We start from the raw sequence: 14,299 nt of genomic DNA, 5'->3' as shown, positions 1-14,299 counted from the left end.
CCAATGATCCATGGGTCGGCGGTTCGAATCCCGGCTCCTCCTGTCTACATGTCGAAGTGTCCTTGGGCAAGACACTGAACCCCAAATTGCTCCCGATGTGCTGGTTGGTACCTTGCATGGCTTCCGCAGCAATCGGTGTATGAATGGGTGAATGTAATGCACAATCTATGTAAAGCGCCTTGGATAAAGGCGCTATATAAATGCACCATTTACCATTTACCATTTACTTTATATATCTATCTATATCTATATATTCTGAAAGTAGTCATTGCTATATAGATAGTGTCTGTTCAGTAACAGAGCTATCACTGTCTTTCCAGCTCTTTAATAAAACAGAAAATACTGTACTGGTGGTATATAGTTACTTTGACTTAAGTCCAAAATCTTAGTAGTTCTTCCTCCACAATGCAGTGGTTTTGTTCCCATCACTGCTGACACTTCCAGCATTGACTGAATTCCAGGGCAGCTTATGCAGTGCTCAGACCAGGACATGTGAGAGTATTTTTATTTGCTTGGAAACATCCCATAAAGCCTAATGTGCTCGACGTGCACCCTGCGGGGCTAGACCAGGACCAGCCTGTTTTATTTTAGGGAGACATTATTGTGTGCAGAAAGCCGCTACAGAAATGGCACTTTAATCTTTAATGTATGTAAAACTCTGAACACTGGTTATTGTCTCTCTAACAATATATTTTCAAACACAGGCATGGACACGTGCTCCCACACAGTTTTACAAACCCTCAAAGTTTGTGAGTGTTTATTCTTAACCACTTAAGCTCTTTATGTACTTCTTCGTATGACAAACAGCAAAAATAGCTCCTCTACAAGCTGACAATGCAATGTATTATTTTTGGACAAATGTTGACATAAGATAGGGACAACAGGGTTAATGTGGTTAACATACATTTTGTATTAAAGTATTAAATTGTGGTATTATCAAACCTAAATATATAAAGCAAAGTAAAGCAACGTTCATTGTTTACCCAGGGTGAATGGACTAAGCTCGAGATGCTTGTTTACAGCCAGACCCTGCTCATAGAACATTTCATGGTAGGGGTTCAATGCCTTGCTCAAGGGCACTTTAGCGGTGGTAATTTTAACGTGCCGGTCCGGGGATTCGAACTGGCGACCTTCCGATAACATAATATATATAATATAACACATCAGAAAGCAAATGCATGTATTTAATGAATGACCAGAGGGAGGATATCAAAAGCAGAGGGATCCCCCACCCCCCTGCAAATCAAACCCTGCCTGAGTAGTGCAGAACAATGCAGCTGAAATATTGCAGGCATGTACATAGAGTACAGTAAATCATGAAAATGTTAAAGACATGACAAAAGTAGTAAAAGAAGAAAAATGTTAATGAACGACAATTGACAAATCAGAAGACAAGGGTGCCATTATGTACATTGGCCTTGTGTTCCACTGGTCATAGCTAACCAATAAGAGACTTGTTGTACTGGACAGATTCCTAAGATGTTTTTTTCTGAGATAGCTGCTATCCTCTGGAAATAAGCCATTGACCTCTGTTCCTCCAATTACAACTAAATCACTCAGCAGTCGTGGTGGAAACATGATTCCAATCTAACACAGATTTACTGCTTTTAATCAACGCAAAATATGGCCGCCAAGTCCGCATGCCAGATGTCTAATTAAGTCTTTCATAAGCACTTTGGTTTTAAACAAACTCTCTGTTTCTCTCAGTTCAAACCGCCAAGAGAGGGTTTAACCATACTCCTGAGGCCAAGAGAGGGTTTAACCATACTCCTGAGGCTAGAGAGGGTTTAACCATACTCCTGAGGCCAAGAGAGGGTTTAACCATACTCCTGAGGCCAAGAGAGGGTTTAACCATACTCCTGAGGCTAGAGAGGGTTTAACCATACTCCTGAGGCTAGAGAGGGTTTAACCATACTCCTGAGGCTAGAGAGGGTTTAACCATACTCCTGAGGCTAGAGAGGGTTTAACCATACTCCTGAGAGGGTTTAACCATACTCCTGAGGCTATATTGGTTTCCGGGAAAAAAAGAAAAGGAAACCGAACTGAAGTCGGGTTTGAAATTGAATGTTCAACCTCAGTGCATATTAGCCCAAATTAGCTTACTGCCAAGTGCAGGTAAATTCTGTCTGTGGCTGGCAAGTCATTTAGTTTCCACTATAGCCACTTTGGCAGGCGGCCAACCTTTGCAGGCTACAACTAACCTTTTCTGTTGTGAGAGCTGCTCTGGCTGGCTCGCAATGAAATTAAACTGCAGGGTCACATTTTAACACTTACATTTGTGTTACTTTTAAAAGACATTACCAATGCAGAATATCAATGTCTTGTGAAAAGCATGCAACAGAAATGTGTTGTTCAAAGCTATAGTCAAAGATACGTTAAAAAATAATCACCCCCCCCCCTCCCCATGACCTGGTTGGCATTAATGATGTTTTGAATCTCCAATTCCTGGACTTAGCCATGTTAGCTTTCTTGGGATTAGCTTTCTCGGGCCATTGTGTGTGGTCACTGGTGCTGAAAATCAGGGCTGGGAGGGGGAGGGGGGGGTGTGTGCAATTCACATTCAATTGAAACAACTCAACAGTCTTTTCTGCAAAGAGGGAATTGAGCTCGGTCCTCATGGTGTCGAAACAGGGGGGGCTCTGCTTCCCTGATTCCTATCATTTGTTAGAATTAATATGATGAACATTTGAACTTAAAACCTTCACAATGACGAAAGCCACTTGAGGTGGAAAGTTAGCCATAATTAAGCCCTATATATTCCTGCAACAAATGGTCCATTACAATATCTGACCTAAAAGCTCAATAGCTTGTCAGCTTTGCCTATGCCCAAAAGATGGACGCCAGTGGTTAATCAGTATCACCCACAACTGTTTTACCAGAGATTTGAATGAACAATATGAGATTAGATAAAGAAGGATTAAGAATATTCAACCTAGCATACCGGTAAGGTAACTATTTTGGGCATGTCATTAAAACTAAAATAGCAGATCTACAAGCTCACAGCGTGAACATGTTGAACGTGACATGTTGTGAGCTTGAAGATTGGCTATTTTCTTTATTTGTCACATGACAAAGTAGAGTCTTTAACCAAAGTTAAAGAGTGGTTAAGTAAACAATTTAAGAATGCATTAGGAGTATGGATAGGGGCTTGCTATACTGACATAATTGTCATTTGGGAATGCTACACCAGTAGGTCCAACCTGGACATAAAGTTATTTCAGTCAGGACAACTCGCAAATTTAATTAAAATATATTTAATGAATTTAAAATGAACAATTAGTCAGGAAGTTTTGCCTCGTAATGTTGCTTGTATTGAAACAGCTCTCAGTCGAGATGGATTAGGCTATAGCTCATGTAATGCTATGAATAATTTATTAATGTAGTAATCATACTATAATGATATATTATTCATATATTACAATATTAATACTGTTCTGATTATGCTTTACATAACACCAGGTTGATGAATTTAAAGTGATAATGAAAAAAATATTAAATGTAATAAGTAAGGATGAGTACAAACTATTGGAAGTGGATTTAAATTAAGTTGTCTTAGCACTTGGGGGAAAGAAACATCATGGCTGACTTGTGCTTAATAATTACTCAACAGCACTTTGAAGAGTCAGTGATTCCTTAAATTCTGAGGGTGTACAAATGGAACCAAATGGACCCTTATGGGTACAGAATGTAACTGTGAGAGTGTACAAATTGAGCCAAATTTGTACACAGAGATTAAAAAAAAGGAAATACCTGATCTACAAGCTTGTCTCGTTGCAAGAGATTTGGTGTAGCGGTAAAAAGGTACTGAGCCAACTCAGGTCCAATTTAAGTGGTTAAAACAAATGGGATTATACTGTGTAAGAATAACTTGAGTATGAACCATCATACACAATCCATAGAAATGGACACCAACTGCCTACCAAATGCTTATACTGTATATTTGGCACAGGCTCATACGTCAGTCTTCTCTAGCAGCCAATTTGGGAGGTAACCATGCAGGGCTTGTCTGGGGATTATAGTCTGTGACTATACTGTAGTCCACAGTCTATAAATCACTGGAGGTGGTTAAATATAAGGGCTACTGAAACCGCAATCCACTGTAGTAATGTATAGAACACAATAATAAAGGTACCTTGCATAGACCCAGTTTTAGCTAACAACCTTTCCTGCGTGCGTGGTTAAATCAATAGCTTTAGAATGTGGCACTTACACTGAATTTGATAATACTATCTTGAGCGTGTCATTCACAAGTCCTACAAGAGGCTTATTCTAGCTATAGCCTATGTAAATATGAGTACAGTGAAATGCGTTAATTTAAGAGAGCGAATCATTTTACACAGACGATTTTAAAGTAGGCTATAGCATTTGCCAGTGCAGTATTAGCCATGCATGGTCACAAGGTTCGTGCTTCTTAATAGTTTTTTTTTTTTACTGATTGAATGTTATTGAATCTTTTTATTGAAATAACTGTTTAATGTACTACTAAAGGTCTAACTACAGTGTAGTACAGGGCCATACAGTCTCTCATAACCATGCAACCTTGTGTTTAATTTGATACTAGTTGGGGCCCCATAACACACAGCTTAGAAAATGGTATAATATATGGTATAATAGACCTACTGTAATAACAATACTAGAACCTGCAATCTTTCCCCGGGTGCATATTTGACTAAATGAACACACGTACTGTATACACACACACACACACACACACACACACACACACACACACACACACACACACACACACACACACACACACACACACACACACACACACACACACACACACACACACACACACACACACACACACACACTTCCTAGCCCCAAGTGTAATGTGTCCAGATGTTGTCGGGCTCCTTTCAAGCCCATGGTGGTTATGAGAGGGGGTAACTCTGCATGCCTGACGGCCTGACTGCCTGCTTGCCTGCCTCTCTTGGCTCCCAGCACATTCCTAAATCACCATGTAATCTAAAACCCTGTTTTCACTGTGCAGTCACCACCACGGCCATGCCCGCTTCCCTCGCTCTCCCTCTCCCTCTCTGTTCCAAGCTCAGGGCCAGCGTTGTTATTGAAACACAAAAATAACGACCTTACCGTTCAAATAAAACCAAAGTGGCCCCAGAATAGTTTTTCTCTGCAATTGGGGCGCGCTTGTTTTTAGACAGAGCAGTCGACTTGAGGGTGTAGGGGTGGGGGGGTTGGGGGTAGTGCTGTAAATTGGAGTGTGTCAAACAAAAGGGGGATATCGGACAAGCTGAGTAATTCTATTGTTTTGTTCATCGCCTTGTTACCTGGCTTATATGCTAAGAGCCATATGATGACATCACAGCGTTTGTTCTCGATTTGCTTCCAGCAGGAATTATTTGTGCATTTTTATTTATTTTACTTATTTTTTCCTTTTCGTTTTGGTCCCATTTTGTCACATTAACACGACTCAAAGCGGAGAGGAAAGCCAGCCTTGCGGTTTAACTCTGACAATATGTTTCCTCCTTGTCTCAACAAATTCATTAAAAGCCAAGCTGGTGGTGCCCAAACCACCCCCCGCCCATGCACGCCACCCCCCCACCCACGCAGTTCATTACCCCCTGTCTTAGTTTAGATTCATTTCACGTCCTCTCAGGCGTCATTAATGTTGCTTACATAATGACATTCAGAGAGACTGTAGGGCTCTCTGTATTAATCATTCATCTCTCTTTTTCTTTCTCTCTCTCCTCTCTTTCTCTCTCTCTATACATACATCATCCTGCGGTGAATCACTTCCCGACCCTCACCTTCCCGTGTGCCGTCTTCTTTTCTTTTCCTTTTTTTCCCTCTCTTTTTGCTGAATGTAATGGTGTAAACGTTTTAAGGCTAATCTTATCTGGACTGTGGAGATATGCAGGTAGTATTTTCATAAGAACCAGTGGACAGGGTTGAGAGGAGAGTATGGTGGTGAAAATGGTAGTGAAAAAAAAACTGTAGCAAAGGTCAAATTTTATTGACATACCAGCTCACAGCCTCAAACATCAAAAAGAATGCGGGCTCTGTACACGGCGCATAATAGACATAATAAGGCAGCTGCAAGGAAGCATGAGAGATTCAATGTGGGTTTGGTTTGTGTGCGACTGTGCGTGTGTGTGTGTGTGTGTGTGTGTGTGTGTGTGTGTGTGTGTGTGTGTGTGTGTGTGAGAGAGAGAGAGAGAGAGAGACAGTGAGAGGGTGTGCATCTGTCTTTGTGTACATAATGCATGGCTCATAATGCGAAACGGTTAAATCATTGACTATAATAGCTGTAGTGTCTAAGATAGTTCTATTATTCTATCTAATAGTTTATTTCACTCGTGTGATTGGCTGTTATCTTTCTAGGTCAGAATGTATTTCAAGGACAGAGCTAAGCCTCTGCATTTTGTAGCAACTATAAATGTAACAATGAATTAATGAATGACATGATTCTCATGTGGAGTCAACCTAATCTCTAATGATGGGGTTATTTTAGACACACTTTTTTTTTAAACACACTAAGCAAAAACAATGCAAGCCTGTTCTCTGTAGCCACATTTCAAATGGGGCCTAATGGAGATATTGATTATATATGAATAGCAAATAATGGCAGTGTCCAGAAAGCATTTAAAAGCCCTAAAGTAAGAAGATACGTCCAGGGTTACTCTGTTTCAAAGCCGCTTTTATGCGTATCCATTGAAATTCCATACAGTGGGCAAACTATACAGTATATTTCACAAGGCAATATGATGCAACACAACCTATCTAAGATTACGTGTCAGAATACCGGATGACTTCTGGATAAAGCAAGGTTGGATTCACAGGCACAAAAGCTCAGACTTTCTTTTCCCTAGATACAATCTTTTGAAGTACATCTTAACAGTGCAAAGCTACAGAGAACTGTATTATTATTATAATTTTTTTTACAGACAGGTTCAGATGTAGTCTGTGCCAAATGGGTACAGACAGTGTATAGGCCTACTGTTTATATTGTAAATGCAGGCAGATGTTCAACCTATATGTGTCTATACTCTATATACCTTACAGTAACTCATTGTATGTACTTTGACTAGCATTCATAATATGATGAAAGCTATCAATGACACACAATTCTTCCATTTTACATTGTGAAACATGTTTTTCATGGGTGTGGCTATGTTGGCTGCTCTTGTTGCAAGTTTGGGCATTTACTCTTGTTGAGCTTTGGAAATAATAAGTATTTGGTTTCCCTCAATTCCCCTCATAGCAAATTGTGTGCGTGTGTGTGTGTGTGTGTGTGTGTGTGTGTGTGTGTGTGTGTGTGTGTGTGTGTGTGTGTGTGTGTGTGTGTGTGTGTGTGTGTGTGTGTGTGCGCGCGCACGCGTGCATGCGTGCGTGCGTGCGTTCTTAAGGAAGTGTGTTTGTGTAATTACTGTAGGGAATATAATAGGTAGTTGTGTTGTCATACCGTTAGAAATATACACCTCTTGGGTTACATGCCAATGTGAAACATTCCCAATGTGACTTTGTTCACTCCTCGACTTGTCTCATTCCATTTTTATGCCCACAATACTTCTGCTGCTATCTTCAGTTCATCCTGTCACTTTTGTTTCCTCCATAACATTCTCACTTTGAATCAGAAACACTATATCGGCCAGGCAATAACAGATAATAATATCACATCTTTCTAGCATCGTTCATTCAACTGAAACATCTCAAGACATGTTTGTTGAAGCTGCAGTCCATAACCTTTTTGCAGGGAATAACCTTTTATTTTATAGGGTAGAGTATGTTAATATAACTAACACAAGTAGGTAGGACCACAACTGGTTGACAAAAGAAAGCAGGAAGCTCAAAAGTGCAATATATCCTCTTCCCAAACAGGCTTTATGCTTTATCAGAAGTAGAAGTTTTGGCGCTCACCCAGTGGACCAGGAATCCCGGGTAGGACATAAAACTTACAGATTGCGGCTTTGTCGTACGATGAATAGCAAAAATAGCTCACTGATCTACAACCTCACAACACATTTTTATTTTATTTTTGGGGGGTTTTCGAGTTTACTATACTATATTAATAGTATAGGGACTACAGTCCAAGTTAAGTAGTTAATAAATAAATACTGCATTCATCATCATGAATAATGATGAATGCTGAAATGTATCGAATAGAAACTATCTGCAAAAAGAAATCCAACAGAATGGAAAATATCTAAAATATTTAAAGCATAACGGTATACTGTAGAAATCAACTTAACCCACTTAAACCCATATACTGTACTTCATTGACTGGGTTCCCCCAGGGGTCTATATGTTGTGTCGTGTTGTGAACTTGTAGAGCTCCTATTTTCACCAAATGATCACCTAATATGGCCATATATTTGCCCAAGATAAGGATGCTGGTAAGGAAGTGGTTAATGCTTCTCCAGTGGTGAATGGGACCTTGTTGATGAACCTGACGTGTGGAGGCCTTTCTATTGGCTGGAGGCATGTGCTCTGATAATAAATAAAATGTTGTCAGATACTAGTAAGACTTTACAGCAGGAGTCATAAATGGAAAGATCAGCAAGCACCATAAAATTGGCATGACCTCTGAATACACTTGCCAAAACCTTCCATTGTCTAGTTCCAACATTACATGCAGTAGAGTCACTGTGCGTCATTAATCATGACTACAATGCACTGTACAGTAAACACAGATTCAATATTGCCTGACATGTTACAGCTTAAATTATTGCTGTACATAGCTTATAGTTGTAATTAGGCCTGGGCATTGTGGGCAATATATCAATATCATATCAATATTGTGATACGACATAATTGACATTAGATATTGTCTGGGAGTTTGTACTGTAAATCATGATAGTGTGATATGGCAAAATTGTTGTCTTAAAGGCTGCTATACAGTATAGTCGTGTCATTTCCAGCTTACTGGATTGTTCTAGCCTTTTCATTATTTGACTTTACCCACCCAGCTATTATATAGGCATTACTGATAATTATTTATCAAAATGTATTCCAGCACCAACAATCATCCATACATTATCGTCACAATCTTGATATTTGATTTGTCTTACAAAGCAGCATCCTTTTGAATTTTTCAAAGAGATGGTTTATCACATACTTTGGGTCAATCAATGAAACGTTCAGGAATACAGAATTTCCACCAAACTCTGCAGAACACATAGCAATACACAAGCTCTCATGTTGCATCTTATTGAATTCCCAACCTTTAAGTAGAAAAATGTGCACGCATGCTTTTCCTGCTTATGTATAATTTATACATTAAGCCTATTTTACACTCCCCGTGCGATTGGTTGTTTTCAGTGAGCGACACCATTGTGCGATGGGAGAGTAGTAAATTATGCTTTAGTCATCAATCATCAACATATTTATTACCGTAGGCCCTATGCCTAATTCATACTCTCTCTGTCGTATGGTGTCCTGTGCCAAAAATAGCAGATCTACAAGTACACAACGCCTAGTATTGCGATGCATTGTGAGCTTGTAAATTGGCTATTTTGAGCATGGGACCCCATTGCACGATAAATTGTAGTATAAATCAGTCTTCAGATGGGGGTTATTTACTTATTTCGCTGACAAGGACCTCTCTCTTTGTCTCTCCGTCACCCCAATTTGACAAAAGACCAGTGAGCTTACATCTAGCTCATTATAAAAATATATATAAAATATTAAAGTTATTTTTTGGGGGACTCAATGACCACAATGACAAGTGAAACATTTGCAACAGCAATCTGAACACGGCGCATTTTTAATAATTCAGTCCTCGGGGCCGAGCACACACATCCACATTGAGCTTCATTAAGACTAAATCACTGTTTCAATACAGCTGCAGTTATTACAGCTATGGTTATATTACCATCATTTGCATCACTGATGGGGTATTTGGGAAGAATACATACAGTACCATGAATACAATGGCCATAATTAGAGAATATATGCTCTCGGAGGCTACACTAAATGGACTAATGGCTTGTATTCAGAAAGCTGTGATAGGACCTCAAACCTTCCTTTTGCTGATTAACCTAATAATGCTCCTGTGCCCACTGCCTACTGGTAGGAGAGTCACTACAGCAGTGGTTCCCAAAGTGGGGTCCGGGGACCCCCAGAGGTACTTGAGGGAGTTTCAGGGGGGACCCAGCTAAATGATAATTTGGAACCAAATGGACCCTTATGGGTCTGTAACTCAGAGAGTGTACAAATGTACACATTTTTACACTCAGAATTAAATTAACATTGATTTTACAATATAAATCGGGGGTCCCAGAGATAGAAATACTATTAAATGGGGGTCCATAGAATGCATGTCAAACTGGGGGTCCTTGAAATTAAACGGGTTGAAAATCACTGCTAGAGCCATAAAAATCTTCTCTTATTGAGATCCCTGGCATATCTTTTCAAATGGGGGTCTGCAGACTAATTAGTGTCAATTTGGGGGTCCTTGACATGAAAAGGTTTGGGAACCACTGCACTACAGGAGTCACTAGTAGGCTACTTCTACTTTTAGGAGTGTCACTGGCATTTGTACTAGTAGCAGTCACTACTACTTATATTGGGAGAGTCACGTATAGACCTTTTTCTACAGGTATGACGTTTGAGAGTCACTACGTCTACTGGTAGAAGAGTCACTAACCTACTTCATGGTAGGAGAGTCTGGCAGAGTCACTATACTTCTACTGGTAGAAGAGTGACTAACCTACTTCATGGAGAGTCTGGCAGAGTCACAAGCACTTCTACTGGTACGTCTGGTAGGAGAGTCTACTTCTTTCTGGTAAGAGTCAGTCAGTCATTTATAGTACTAGCCTACCTCAACTGTTTGGAGAGTCACTTTTTCTAGTGGTAAGAGTGTGGTAATAGAGTCACTAGTATGTCTACTGATAAACTGATCACTACTTAAGAGTACTTCTACTGGAGTCTACTGGAGTTCACTAGTAGTAGTAGCCTACTTCTACTGGTAGGAGAGTTACGATAACTTAGCCTACTTCTACTTACACTCCCTATAAGTGCTGGCTTGCAATATTGGCAGTCTGCTTATTTAAGCTCCTTCAACTCTGCATGCATTCCAAGCTTGTCTGGATAAAGGCATCAGGTAAATGTCTCCAATTGACTTGTCTTCCCCTGTAAGCTCAGGCAGTGGCAGTCAGCCGTTAAAATATAACCAAATGCACTGCCGCTCTCTGTCGTCGGGGTGCAATTCACAGTAAGTAAATTACCTGACAGCTCAAACACAAAAGGTTACTGTTATCCTGTGATCCTATTCAGTGTCGTGAAACTTAAACCTATTTGCCATAAATCTAATTTATAGAGGCTGCCGAGACTGGGGGCCTGCACTGCACAGAGGTCCGTGTATAAAATGTTGTTGGTTTGTTTTTTCTCTAACAAGAAATATGTTATTGATGTTGCTGTTCCTGCTCTTGATGTTTCATTCAGAGGGCCGTTTCTGTTTGTTGGAGTCAAGACATAACTGTGCAAATCGTTGCACTCGGACAGAAACCTTGTATCTCCATATTTCACTGTTGTGTTTTATTGTAAATCGTAGCTTATCTACAAGATGACAACATGTAACAATGTGATGCATTGTGAGCTTGTAGATTTGCTTTTTTTATTTTTTATTTTTAAGCGAAAATTAAAATGGTTAAGTTCCGTCTGTGGATAGTAGCCTATTATATTGAACCACTGAAAATGAAATAAACTACTTTGGATCCATTGGGACATTTCCTGAAATGTAACCGTTTTTGGACATACAAGGTTTCCCCCAGACAGCCACGAAATACAACCAGATGGGGATAAGTAGGCATTGAGTGAAAACACAACTCGCTAAAGTCATCTGTCTGTGATCCACAGATGAAGAGAAATCCACTCACACTACACGATAGACATCTCCATCTTGATTAATTTGTTCAAGATTGAGCTCTGGCTCTCGAAGTCATTGTTCTTTTTTATGCTTGTAGAAATCATCTTGCAGACCGAAACTTAAATTGAAATAAATTTGGTCCATTAATTTTTGGTGGTGTGTTACGCAATTTAAATTATTTTAAATGTTAGCCTATTTGTTATCAATTTTGCAACATCCAATAGATGTAGTGTTTCCTATAACTATAGCCTAACAAATGACTGCTTCTGCATTTATCATGTCAGTTTAATAATGCATTGTCCTATTTAATAAACTACTGCCACTGAACAGGTTATACAGAATGGATCTGCCTGTTATCTTGTTCTGTGCTGTGCTGTGCTGTGCCATCATCTATTGTTAGAAAATTATGTTACACAGTCAAATCCTAAGAGTAAATGAAACTCTGAGGGTGTACACATTAAACCAAATGGACCCTCGGGTCAATTTGGTTCAATTTGTACACTGTCAGAGAGTTATTAATATTGAGGATTTTACAGTGTAGCGATGCAAAACGCAGCTAATCTGTCCCCCATCAACTTCAAAGGGCTCCCATGCTTCTGTGCCGCAATAATGAAAGTAGCAACGTGACACCAGCAGCCAAGCAAACCATTCTCCATTCTAATCTCTCTCGCATGGTTTGTCATCACCAATTACATCGCTTAGCCTACATTCATGTTTGAACATGGCCGGTGTCGAGAAAAACATCATCTCATCTTGCCCAATAAAAAAATGTATTCAGTTATCAAAATGTCTATCGCGGCTCTGTATATTAAAAAGTAATTCGCTTATAGTATAGGATTAAATGCTCTTCTGTCGTCGATTCTGTTGCCCCCATTAAAGCTATAGGGAGAGATGTCAGAAGTGGCATTTTTGGGTAAAAACGTAAAACGGTCCATTTCATCCAGTTATTGAAACATGCATTCTAGAAATAGAAAGACATGCGCCCCTGAATCTCTGCAGGTCTGCAGGAAATGTTCTTTCGCGCGCGCGCGCGCATACACACACACACACACACACACACACACACACACACACACACACACACGTCCTTGTTGCAGGTCCTGGCAGAGCCATACACAGATAATAGTCGATATCGCAGCGGCACAAACTCTAAATTGAACGGGTAAAAATGTGACACTTGAATTCACACGCATAAGAACTGGATATATCACACAGTGGAGGAGAAATCGTGATTTTCAAACGTTTGGATTTTTTTAAGCGTTCGGATTATGTAACCGGCTCGCGGTGTCGGCGCGCAGACCGACCAACGTCTAATTTAATATGATCCGAAACGGCTCGGGCGACGAAACAAAATAAGTCGCTCGAAAGCGGACGCCCCGGGAAAATATTAGGTGTCATTTTCGCTCATTTTAGACGCGCCGTGTCCGAATGACACCCGCCTCATATTGACGGCGGGACCGCTCGCCTGTGCGCTGGCGCGGTGATCTGCCAGGACCCACAGCGAGCCATTCAAGCCAACAAGTTTGGAGAGAATGTTCAGAGTTTAATCGATTCAGAACGACGCGATGGAGCCCGGCTCACTCACGGTATTATTTTATTATTATTAGCGTATTGTGGTCTATTCCCGCTATTGTTTTCATGCACTGTATCGATTGAATGCAATGTAGTTTTTGCGTTTTTTTGTTTTTTATTCTGAATAATCCATTGAAATGAGATGGGGAAACTTTTGGGGGTGATATTATTTAGGGATATTGACCGGCGGGTATCATGTTTTCTGCATCCGCGCTAATTGCTTATATGGAAAGGCTGCGCTGACTCGCATGTTTTGGTTTATCGGTTCGAGATATTTTGCGGTCACTTATTCCAGTAAATAATGCAAAAATATATCCCAAAATGTATCAGGCGCTCGCTTATAGCGTGTGTTTGACGGGATGTATAGTAGACTAGACTAGACTACAACATTATTCACTTTAACGTGTTTTATTGTTTTCCGCAGTGGGTAGGCTCACCTTGCGGCTCGCACGGACCCTATATTTTCTACAAGGCTTTCCGCTTCCACCTTGACGGCGGAGCGAGGATCTTGTCCCTGGGAGACTTCTTCTTGGTGAGCTGCTCCGAAGGGGAGCCGGTCTGCGTCGCCGAGCTGCAGCTGCTCTGGGAGGAGAGGACCAGCAAGCAACTTCTGTCCAGCTCCAAACTTTATTTCTTACCGGAGGACACCCCACAGGGCCGGACTGTCAATCACGGCGAGGTAATTACAATTACTTACATCCCACCCTCCTCTATGCAATGCAAGATGCTTAAGAAAATAAGGAAGAAAAAAAAACACTCTTGAGAGTGTAAAATGAAACCATTTTGTTTTCATTTGAGTTGACAGTACTCTCAGGAGTTAAATATATAAGGGTCCATTTCGTTACCAACTTTCCATCATTTAGCTGGGGACCACCTGGAGCCCCCTCAGGG

At 40.4% G+C, this 14,299-nt stretch overlaps 1 protein-coding gene across 1 annotated transcript in view; it reads left to right on the top strand.

Annotated features, from left to right (window-relative positions):
• Positions 1-13,301: 13,301 nt before the first annotated feature.
• Positions 13,302-14,299, top strand: part of arid5b (AT-rich interaction domain 5B) — a gene marked incomplete at its 3' end in the record, with an annotated part of 150,894 nt that continues 149,896 nt past the window's right edge. The window contains exons 1-2 of the mRNA XM_079492231.1: positions 13,302-13,422; positions 13,833-14,087. Coding sequence (XP_079348357.1) covers positions 13,402-13,422; positions 13,833-14,087 — 276 coding nt within the window. The 5' untranslated portion in view covers positions 13,302-13,401. The remainder of the gene's footprint in view (positions 13,423-13,832; positions 14,088-14,299) is intronic.

Source organism: Electrona antarctica (genome assembly GCF_951216825.1).
Source record: "Electrona antarctica genome assembly, chromosome: 22".
NCBI classification, from domain to species: domain Eukaryota; kingdom Metazoa; phylum Chordata; class Actinopteri; order Myctophiformes; family Myctophidae; genus Electrona; species Electrona antarctica.
Note: the sequence above shows the minus strand (reverse complement) of the source record. Positions and strands in the feature narration are given on the sequence as shown.